General features: G+C 39.8%; 1 protein-coding gene across 4 annotated transcripts in view; it reads right to left on the minus strand.

The window, feature by feature from the left end:
- Window positions 1-12,229, minus strand: part of mctp1a (multiple C2 domains, transmembrane 1a) — a 393,574-nt gene that overhangs the window by 59,144 nt on the left and 322,201 nt on the right. For all 4 annotated transcript variants that reach the window (XM_060906951.1, XM_060906950.1, XM_060906953.1 and 1 more), the window contains one exon: window positions 8,089-8,208. In XM_060906951.1, coding sequence (XP_060762934.1) covers window positions 8,089-8,208 — 120 coding nt within the window. The remainder of the gene's footprint in view (window positions 1-8,088; window positions 8,209-12,229) is intronic.

Genomic DNA, 12,229 nt, shown 5'->3' on the forward strand with positions numbered 1-12,229 from the left:
GATTCTGTCAAAGAGCTGCTTTCTCCTAAAGTAGTGCACTCACACAATATAAACACACTCATTATATTCAGAACCAAACCGCAGACAGACCGCTGGCCTTCCGCTGAACTACAGCGACGTGCCGGATACCGCACACAGCTCTGAACGACCGAATGTTTACACTCCGTTCCTCTGCTGAGCAATACAGGCTGCGGCTCCAATCCACAGCACTAATCCACACTACACCGCTGCTTATTTCTGTAAATAAAGCACGCAGGACAGGTCTGTGAAGACTCTGAGCCTTGCCGATTATCTTATCAATTTCTACACGCAGCAATTTGTGAAGCCGCGATATTAATTCGTGACGACTCCAGGCGATCAGCTGAAATTGATGTGTGCCATATCGCACGTTCGAGCGAGTGCACTCCTTTTTAATTAGCGAAACGAGACAATAAAAAAAAATACGCAAGCCCCAACTTAGGACTCCATCCATGTTTCATTGTAATAGCTATTAATCAAAACCCACAGTTATGCCGAGGAAAATGTAACTGCTCATCAAAAAAGCACCAGCCTAAGATGAAAATTTCCGCACGCTGATTATTTTGGTGAAACATATTTACAACTGAATATGAAGCACAGCAGGGTGTGACAATTTCATTCACCCGTGATAATAACGAATGTGGCAGAATGAAATAGCTGATGAGTTACGATGTTTACTACAATGAATATTAATACGGTGTAAATGTAATATTGTTACAGAGCAAAAAAAAAAAATTTCAGACAACCAGTCAGTTTTCAAGCTCTTCAAACTTTATATTAGAAAAGTCATGGTTGGTAAGGAGCTGTGAGGATGCCGCAGTGCTAAGTGGACTCCTACTGACGACCCTAACCTTCCTCTCTTAACAAAACACACACACACACACACACGGAGAGAGGTTCAGTGATACAGCGAGGGGTCAGTTATATGGCCATTCATCGCTCCAGCACTATCCATTACTGCTCTGGATGAACACACACCAGCAGAAGTGAACACACACACACACACACGGACGTATGCATGTATAGAATGAATATTTTAAAACAATAATGATAGTTAAATCTATTATTAGCCACTTAAGGGTGTATATCTGAAGGAAAAAAGTTGACGCTTTATGTAGCATGAAGGAAAGCAAAACAAAGACATACATGATGAATAATAGATGAATTTGCCAAAGCATTGCATAACGCTCTGAGCAAAATCATTCCTGTACTGAGTGAGAATGTAGTGTGTGATAGCGAAGAGAAAAACACCCATATTACTCTTCTTTAGGGGTTTTATCCTTTAATAAAGAGGTATTCAGGGAACAGAGAAGAATCATTTTCAATAATTCAACAAGCGTCTCACACACACACACACACACACACACACACACACACACACACACACACACACACACACACCTATATTTTTTTCCTTTGCATCATTCAGGGCTCTCTGTTCTTCCTTTGAATGAATTCCGTGTTGTTTAAACCTTCCATGAAACAGCCCACCCTTTGCAGCAGTGCAGGGATGTTAACCACATTTATTTCTTTTTGTGCTCTAAAGCTTAGTGTGCTGCTAAAAAGAAAATATTCAATTCAGGAGAACAAGGTTACAAAAAAAAAAAAAAAAACCTTCCTGCAAAAGCAGCAAAACAAAATCTTCCAAAAATAGCCTGAGGTAGAAATATTCTACTGCATGAGACGAGAATAAGAAACATATGAAGGGAAATAAATTTCATATGTAATTATTATTATTATTATTATTACTATTATTATTGTAAATTCACCTTTTCAGGGGTATTTTGTGTGGTGTAAAAATGTAAAATATAAAAAAAATGCTATAAAATATATAATATAAATCAAAATATATGGTATATTTGAATGAATGAATGAATGAATGAATGAATACACATACTGCGTGTGTGTGTATGTATATATATATATATATATATATATATATATATATATATATATATATATATACACACACACACACGATGATATACATATTTTTATTTTTATTTTAACACTTTTTTTTTTTTAATTCCATCTCTTTTTAATCACTCAAAAGTCCACAAATAATATCCCGTCCTAATGAACCATTTACGAACCTCTGACTTACAAAAGCAAATGGCGCTTCTTTGTCTCGGCTCCTCAGTGTCCATCTTGTTTTCATATGTCTGGGCAGTTCTTTAACCTGTCGCTGGACGCACTCTGTGGAGTTCGGATTTTAGCTAAGGGCCACAGCTTGATTGACGGGCAACGTTAGTCGACACCTCGAGCGCTCGGAGGTGACCCTTCTCCCTTACACACAGCCTGATGCCCAGACCAGGGGCCTCTAAAGACCCCCTCACAGGGGAGAGAGCAGAGCCACAACCCCCCTGGAAAAAAAAAAAAAAAAACATCCCAAAAACCCCAAAGAGGACAGAAACCAAATCTGCAGACGTGCGAGTGCAGGCTTTGTCAGAGTGCATCCAGGTAAGTCATAATAGCCTCCGAGTGTTCAGTGCCTCGCTTAGTCAAATCCCCGTGTGGGTTTGAGCTCGGGTCCAGTGCGCAGACTGTTCAGACCGTCACACCTGCACCGAGTCTCCCGGTGTCCTTGCAGTAACACAATACGCACTGAAAATCATCTTTTTTCCAACCTATTGTGTGTTCCTGTTTCAACACTGGGAATATCTGAAAAGGTAACATGCAGGACAACTACAAAATTAAAACATTTCTTCACACGAAGCTGGCCATTTTTTTTAAAAGCATACCTTTATAGTAGATTTTTATAGCTCCCCTTTTGGATTGACCCTCAAGATAGAAACTTTAGTCGAGAAATTCCCTCCACTTTATTACAGAGCGCTTATAAAATACAAAAGTAAACATCCTTATAAAAAGTGAGAGGCAATAAAAAGCCAAAGCAGAACCTCTTTACTTTTCAACAAGCTTAATTTTCTAATTACTTAAAATTTAAAATTCCCAGGAAATAGTCATCGAGTTAAAAGGTACACATTCATCTTCACTATAATGCGCGATTATTAGTTTTTTAACAGCCCTTGTTTTCCATTAACACAGTCCTCTGTTTAATCACTGTCCTGATACTTGTTCATTTTAGCACAGACAAGTCATGTGCAGTCATTATGCTCATCTCTGATACGAAACGCTGTTCCAGTGATTTAAACACCGAATCCATTTTAAACATCAGTCATAAAAACTCAAGATGAAGTATCAAAACTATCTCTCTGGTTTTCGAGAGAAATATATAAAACAGCCAAGTGTTTTAAATTGTCCTCGATTTCTATTTATTTATTTATCTATCTATCTTTCTTTCTATTTATTTATTTATTTATTTATTCATTGGAGACGCGAGTGGACTCGACAGTTCTGGCAGCTGATTTTAATATCGTTTTGGCACTTGCAGTTATGGAGTGGGGTATGACCACTTTGGAGAATGCATTTGAGAATTAGCACATTAAAAGTGTGTTACCAACACACCCCGCAACAGCTCTTCTAGTTGGAATTCAGAAATTGAGTCATCATAGTGGTGTTGATTATTTTAAATGGTGCCAACAGTAGAGAGAAATATGCCAAATGAGAGGCTGATTATGGACGTCAATAACTCATGCAGGGATTTTTTGGCTAAGATCTTTTCTTTTTTTTTTTGGAGGGTCTAATTTTTTTTGGGGGGGGGGGGGGGGGGACGCTCCTGCTGAGTGATGCTGCACTGCCACCTCCTGGCATTCATCAAAAGTGGAGATTTGTCAATATCCACTCAACCTTTGGGGGGGATTTGTGAACACGGAGCGCTCAAAACAGCTCACTTCAGTTCATTTATGTGTGTTAAATAATGTAGTTGTATCAAAAAATGTCATTATTAACGATTAATATGAGAAAAGGTGAGAGTTTATTATGCTGGAATACTCAGGTTTTTTTTAAATCATTTCTATAGGAAGCTCCCAGTCAGTCCTGTGTCTGTGTTAATGTTAGTGTTTAATGACAACTTACTTCAACTGAAAGTGCCATACTGAAGGAAACAGACAGGCACTGAGGTCTAACACACACACACACACACACACACACACACACACACACACACGTGTCTCACTATCCTTATGAGGACCTTGCATTGACAATTATTATCACTGTTAATTAATGCTGTACCTGCACCTAAACCTCACACTAACCGTCACCTCAGTCAAGAAAAGGAAACTTTTTGGCTCTTTTATTTATTTATTTTTGTTTAAAAAACACAACAGCACCAATTTCCTTGTGGGGACCATCCGAATGTCCCCACAATGTTGAAATTGTCAGATTTTGCTATCCTTGTGGGGACAGTTGGTCCTCAATAGTATATAAACACACACACACACGTGTGCCTCACTATCCTTGTGAGGACCTTCCATTGACATAATTATTATCGCTGTAAATTAATGCTGTACCTGCACCTAAACCTCACCCTAACCTTCACCTCAGTCATGAAAAGGAAACTTTTTGGCTCTTTTATTTATTTATTTAGTTAGTTAGTTAGTTTTGTTTAAAAAACACAACAGCACCAACTTCCTTGTGGGGACCATCCGAATGTCCCCACAATGTTGAAATTGTCAGATTTTGCTATCCTTGTGGGGACAGTTGGTCCTCAATAGTATATAAACACACACACAAGTGTGTCTCACTATCCTTGTGAGGTCCTTCCATTGACATAATTATTATCGCTGTTAATTAATGCTCTACCTGCACCTAAACCTCACCATAACCTTCACCTCAGTCATGAAAAGGAAACTTCTTGGCTCTTTGATTCTATTTATTTATTTATTTATGGTTTTTTTTAAAAACACAACAATAGCAATTTCCTTCTGGGGACCATCCTAATGTCCCCACAATGTCAAAATTGCCAGATTTTACTATCCTTGTGGGGACATTTGGTCCTCAGTAATATATAAACACACACACACACACACACACACACACACACACACACACACACACACACACACACACGTTTGCCTCACTATCCTTATGAGGACCTTTCATTGACATAATTATTATCGCTGTTAATTAATGCTCTACCTGCACCTAAACCTCACCCTAACCATCACCTCAGTCATGAAAAGGAAACTTTTCGGCTCTTTTATTTATTTATTTAGTTTTGTTTAAAAAACACAACAGCACCAACTTCCTTGTGGGGACCATCTGAATGTCCCCACAATGTAGAAATTGTCAGATTTTACTGTCCTTGTGGGGACATTTAGTACGCAGTAGTGTAGAAATACACACACAGATGTTTGTCTTACTATCCTTATGAGGACCTTCCATTGACATAATTATTATCACTGTTAATTAATGCTGTACCTGCAACTAAACCTCACCCCAACCTTCACCTCAGTCATGAAAAGGAAACTTCTTGGCTCTTTGATTCTATTTATTTATTTATTTTATTTATGTTTTTTTTTTAAACACAACAGCAATTTCCTTCTGGGGACCATCCTAATGTCCCCACAATATCAAAATTGTCAGAGTTTACTATCCTTGTGGGGACATTTGGTCCTCAGTAATATATATAAACACACACACACACACACACACACACACACACACACACACACACACACACACACACATTTGCCTCACTATCCTTATGAGGACCTTTCATTGACATAATTACTATCACTGTTAATTAATGCTGTACCTGCACCTAAACCTCACCCTAACCGTCACCTCAGTCATGAAAAGGAAACTTTACGGCTCTTTTATTTATTTATTTAGTTAGTTAGTTTTGTTTAAAAAACACAACAGCACCAACTTCCTTGTGGGGACCATCTGAATGTCCCCACAATGTCGAAATTGTCAGATTTTGCTATCCTTGTGGGGACAGTTGGTCCTCAGTAGTATTTAAAAACATACACACGTGTGCGCGCGCACACACACACACACGCACACCATGATACATTTGTTCCTCCATTCCCCTCTCTCTCTTTTTCTTGGATGGGTTTATTTTATCTAAATGCAAAGCAGGTGAGGGCTGCTCCAGTTTCCTGTAGCAGCAGCTCTCTTGTCCTAGCTCTCCCACTGATAAGAGCCCTACTTTACCCCACATGAAAGCACCGGGTATCATTTTCTTACCTCCTCCTTCCAATAAAGCCCCCACAGCCAGAACACACACACACACACATCTGTGTGGTGCTCCTATTCCCCATGCACAATACCTGCTCTATTTGCTCCCAATTCAAGGCCGAATTGCAGCTAAAGTTACAGCAAATTTGTTTGGAGGAAGAGTTGGTGAGGCTTGCCCACTCCAGGGAGCACCGGGGTCCAGGGTGGGGAGAGCTGGCATGAAGCGGCCTCTCTGAACCCGACACCGCCGCTGCCTACAACGGGCCACTTTCACACGGCACGGATGGGTGTCAGTGCGCTCGGCTTACAGGTGTTCAGAGAGGGAGGAAGAGTGTGTCCCTTTTGGATACGCATACACACAAACTCAGGCTTTGTAATTGTCAGAGGTTGTGTGGTCATGAATGGCTGGCACTTTATCACCGTGTGTGTGTGCGTGCGCGTGTGTGTGTGTGTGTGTGTGTGCATCCACACATGAGAGTACTCCAACTCAGACAAGAGGCACAAGGGTTTCTGTCATGCTACAGCAAATGTGCGGTAAAAGTTCTTGACTTTGCAAGCGCTCCTGGAAACAAAACAACAACAAAACAACAAAGCGGCAACCTAAAAAATCATAAAGCCGTGGCAAAGGCGCTGACCTAAAAATACCGGCATAGCAAATCAGAGCGCTCGCGTCACCTCACAGCCAGTTTCATGTGTGCAACGGGAGTGTTTCTTTTGCTGTGGCTAACCTTTATGTATAGGAGAAGCTAAGAATTGTGCAAAACCTGAATAATACACTGTGTGTACGGAGTCGAAATTTGGCACAGCTATAAAATCACGTTTTCTTTTTTTTTTAATTAAAGAAGAGGAACTCTTTTACACAGGAACATTGAAGTAATACAATTATGATATTTTGTATTAGAGCTGGGAGATATAATATAATATAATATAATCACAGTATGTTTTTTCTGAGAAAATTAGACTTTAAATAGCACTGACCATCTTTACTGTTATACTCGAAAACTGTGATCTGACAAGACTTCATTTCTGTACCACCTGCTCCCTTTTATTTCAATAAAACGACCAGATTTATAATAAAACTAATGTAAAAAATGAATAATTTGCTTTCGGATGAATAGCTGAATAATAATCTGGAAGTTTAATATTGATTTGCTTGAACATTGTGGATTGTGAAAATCTCTAAAACGTATTGTGAAATTATTTTTTTTTTCATATTACACACACACACACACACACACTCCCCCCCCCACTCAAAAACAGATCTGCCTCGAAGACAAAATGGCTGAAACACCATGCAAACATTTTTGTTAAATATCAACTAAACATGAGTGAAGAAGCAGGTGTGACCTCATGTTTTAGCACACTCTCTTGACATTTCTCTCTTTGGCATTTTCATTCACATTCATGAATTTTTTTCCCCCCCAACAAGCGAGAAAACGTCGTCCAAAAATGTTGAACTTAAATGTTAACAGATCGATGCGGACAGCTCCTTCTAAACTGTAGCAAAATTAAAATGTGTCAAGCGGCAAATGTTAACAGTCAACGCGGCAGTCCTTAAAGACACGGTAACGCTGCGATGGACAGATCCTGACGCATATTATGCGGTGCCACAGAGCAGGATTAGCACGTCTGTCCTGTTAGCATTCAGTCACACAGCACGCTTAAGAGAAGCTGTCCTTTAAGCGACAGCTCAGCCGTCCAATTATACTTCCTGTTCGCTATGTGGTGAGAGTTTCAGAGAGACAGCCTGCACCCTGACTGTATGCAGATGAAGACACTGGTGAGTTTGCAAAATCTGGGAACGTTGTGATCGAGGAAAATTGGTAACAGTTATGTGAATGAAAGCTGCGGACAGAAGCTGCTGGATCTCTGCTTAATACCTGCCACGATTTACTTCACTCTGCATGGCAGGCCAGTACCTCAAGGCCTGTAAGAGGGTGTGTGTGTGTGTGTGTGTGTGTGTGTGTGTGTGTGTGTAAGGCTCCTTACAAGGAAGGCACAGATGCTCCTCTGAGGAGACTCCCACTCGAAGCAGCTGTTGATGTAGCAGCCAGTGTTTATGAGGAACATGATGCAGCGCCGCACTCGGTTAAAGTTCTGCAGGAGTAACTGAGGAGGAGAGACACATGTCAGTTATGTGTTACATTCCAACCTATTTGACAGACCACCAAACATCCACATCCAATCTAGTGCTGGTCCATGCTTAAGAAATGGTCCGTATTTATTTACAGTTTATCCTTGACTTGCAAGTGACGTCAAAGCGAAACAGAAACCCAGATGTCGGCCATGTTGGTGGATATACACTACCGTTCAAAAGTTTGGGGTCACTTTGAAATGTCCTTATTTTTGAAAGAAAAGCACTGTTCTTTTCAATGAAGATCACTTGAAACTAATCAGAAATCCACTCTATACATTGCTAATGTGCTAAATGACTATTCTAGCTGCAAATGTCTGGTTTTTGGTGCAATATCTCCATAGGTGTATAGAGGCCCATTTCCAGCAACTCTCACTCCAGTGTTCTAATGGTACAATGTGTTTGCTCATTGCCTCAGAAGGCTAATGGATGATTAGAAAACCCTTGTACAATCATGTTAGCACAGCTGAAAACAGTTGAGCTCTTTAGAGAAGCTATAAAACTGACCTTCCTTTGAGCAGATTGAGTTTCTGGAGCATCACATTTGTGGGGTCGATTAAATGCTCAAAATGGCCAGAAAAATGTCTTGACTATATTTTCTATTCATTTTACAACTTATGGTGGCAAATAAAAGTGTGACTTTTCATGAAAAACACAAAATTGTCTGGGTGACCCCAAACTTTTGAACGGTAGTGTACAAATGCGGGGTCAAGCCGCATTCTGTACAAAACATGGTCACGCGTGCCGTGCGCAACTCTGTTTGTTTCTCCACTGCTTTAAGCGTTCTTTTAGCTCTGCCATATCTTTGTGCTGTATATGGTCATGATCACAACAGTACTCGTGACCGTGGCACGCTCCGATTTTTTAGAATTCCGTCCGTGATTCGGAAAGAGGGTGAGGAAACTCTGAGGCTTAGGACGGAGAGGAGACGAGCACGGCTGAACAACATCGGCAGGGCTGATCTAACAGAGACTAAAGCCAAAACAGCTCGTGTTTGCAGTAATCATTTTATCTCAGGTGAGATTCAAAAGCTTTCTCGATAATATCATGGAAGAAGTTTATTTCATGTTGCTAGAATTTTGCTATAAAATAAGTGTTCTTTTATCGTAGTTCATTCGGTCGTCGTTAAAATTTTAACACGTGCATTACCATTTCGCTTCTAGGAGCACCAGCAAAATTATACGATAGAAACAATCCAAACTGGGCACCCACTCAGAACATGGGCTATGTTTCATCCAAGGTCGGACTTGATTCAAACCAGATAGAACGTAATATCTGGGTACTCAAAAAGTCTGAATTTTTTTAATAATATGGATCAAAACCACACATATCTATCTTCTCTTTGTATTGAATCTTGGCTCGACCATTCAATTGAGGTAATACTGAGAAAATTCAGCATTGTTTACAGACACGCTTTCAGCGGCTGCCATCCTGGTTGCTTTGTATCTCCACCATCATGGCGGATGCTCATGATGTAGCACGTTCTGATCACATGGTTGCAAGTCATCTATAAGAAAACAGGGAAGCCATGGCTGAATGGTTAGCAAAGCAGCTTTGTGAAAAGCAAAAGGTCACTGGTTTGATTCCCTGGACTAGCAGGACTGGCTGAAGTGCCCTTGAGCAAGGAGCCTAACCCCTGACTGCTCTGGCAAGAACCATGGCGTACCTTGTGTCTGATTAGCCAAAGAAAAAGTGATGATGTGATTATCAGTTGGGGCAATGCCTGGCCAAAAAAAGAAAATAATGGACAGGGTGAAGGTGAGGAACACCAAGATACAAAATGGAGTGCTGTTTTCTCCGCCTTTTAAAAATTAAATATCATGACACAACTGCACGTGTTATTTCACTTATTCACTTTTGCTTAGTTATAACTGAACTCATTAATATTTCATACAAACTCTCATTCCTTTAAGCGAAACGTATACAACTAAGATTCCCTGACGTTCCTATGTTATATATTTGTCTTACAAATTAAAACTGATCTTAAAATCTTTGAATTAATGCACATTCATGAACGCAAAGCATTTCGTTAGCCAGGTATAAGGCAGGGCTCGTCGACTGGTATGAACCGCTTCAGCACAGCATATGGACTTAGTATATTAGTATATAAAATAATATTATAGCACATGAAATAAACACATGGGGGAAACTAGCCATAGATCATTGACTCTAGTTTTAGAAACACAAACCAGGAGCACTTCTATAGCAGATCCTTAGATGCAGTTTATCCAATCATATGCATTTGCGCCAGTTATTTAACTGAAGGCATCAGGATAAAGACTTTTAGAAGACGTTTAGCCAGAATTTGGCTAAAGATACGGAAAAGTTCTCCCAGATGTTACCAGATTTATTAATTTGTGCAGCGCTGGCGCAAATTGTTACTCTCACTCAGGATCTTTCTACTTTATTCTTCCCCTTATTATTATTATTATTATTATCATCCTAACATTTTTTAGGACGATATTTCTCCTTTCCGGGTGCTTCGGTTTCCCCCACAGTCCAAAGACATGCAGGTTAGGTTAACTGGTGACTCTAAATTGACCGTAGGTGTGAATGTGAGTGTGAATGGTTGTCTGTGTCTATGTGTCAGCCCTGTGATGACCTGGCGACTTGTCCAGGGTGTACCCCGCCTTTCGCCCGTAGTCAGCTGGGATAGGCTCCAGCTTGCCTGCGACCCTGTAGAAGGATAAAGCGGCTAGAGATAATGACATGAGAATGAGATGAGATATTTCTCCTTCATTTTTTAATTAATCATCACCAAATTTCACATACAGCCACTGGGCTGAATTACGCTGCTATGACTTTTGGTGCTGATCTGGATCACCAAACCGAATGATCCATGTAAGAACAGGCTTTTTTTCAATCACATCATGAAAATCACTGTCAATTTTCATGATTTTTTTTTTCCAATCAGTTTTTTTTTTGTTCAGGGCGGCAGGGTGCAACTTTTCCATGACCTTCAATAGACAAAGGTCAGCTAGCGCAAATTACTTTGACTTTAGTCACAGTCTCTCTAGTTTTATTTACCTTCTCTGGTGTGTTTAGTGAAATGGTAGAAGTCTGGATAGAGATGTGTGCGTTTATTTTCTTTGCGTCAAAAAAAATATCTTTCACTTTTCTAATATCTATATTTAATAATATATAATATCTATATCACCTCGAGTTATCAGGAATGAGATAGGAATGTGATTGGCCTTCTGTTTTCCATTGGCTTATCAGTAAACCCTCTGAGACGTGCTGTATGAACAACGTTCACTGTTACGTATTTATAAATCTGATAGGAATTGTTATGAAAAAAAACCAAACAAATTAATGAACTCATTATGCCGTACAAAACAAATTACAAAGCAGAAGATAAGTGTATTTTGGCAATTGTTACACTGCCATTTGCATCAGGGCATCTGGCATGCAAAATGAGGTAAATAAAAGGAAACAATCGAGCCACACTTTGAAGTCCCAGTTGAGTTTTGGCAAATATTCAGAGACTGGAAAAGCACTATTGTCCCATGGTATTGTCATCTAGGAAAAATACCAGAAAACTGCACCAAGTCGAAATGGCTTTTCAATCACACAGAGAATCCAGCCAAGAGAGAAGCAGAGGGCAGCTTATACCATTTTATACATTATATTATATTATATTATATTATTAGTTTAGAGACATAAAAGAGGAATATGCTGCCTTGTTCTTTTTAACAATATAGCATTATCATAATTCAGAACTCGAAATAATTGTTGTCTGGTGTCGCTAGTGAGATGAAACGCATGCAGTCGTATAATGGCTGCAATGCTACGGCGCTTTGATCAGTGCAAATATCTGCATTTACTTTGTCCCACTCTCAGACTGAGACGCTCTACCTTTTAACTCTGCTATTTTGTGTGCTGTTTGGCCGAGCACGCGGGTGTGAACGAGAGGTCACAAAAGTACCAAAAAGTCCATTCATACAGCAATCCTGTGATATGACGTTATGGAGAATATAAAAGAACAGCAAAAGAACT

Source organism: Neoarius graeffei, chromosome 24 (genome assembly GCF_027579695.1).
Source record: "Neoarius graeffei isolate fNeoGra1 chromosome 24, fNeoGra1.pri, whole genome shotgun sequence".
Taxonomy (NCBI): domain Eukaryota; kingdom Metazoa; phylum Chordata; class Actinopteri; order Siluriformes; family Ariidae; genus Neoarius; species Neoarius graeffei.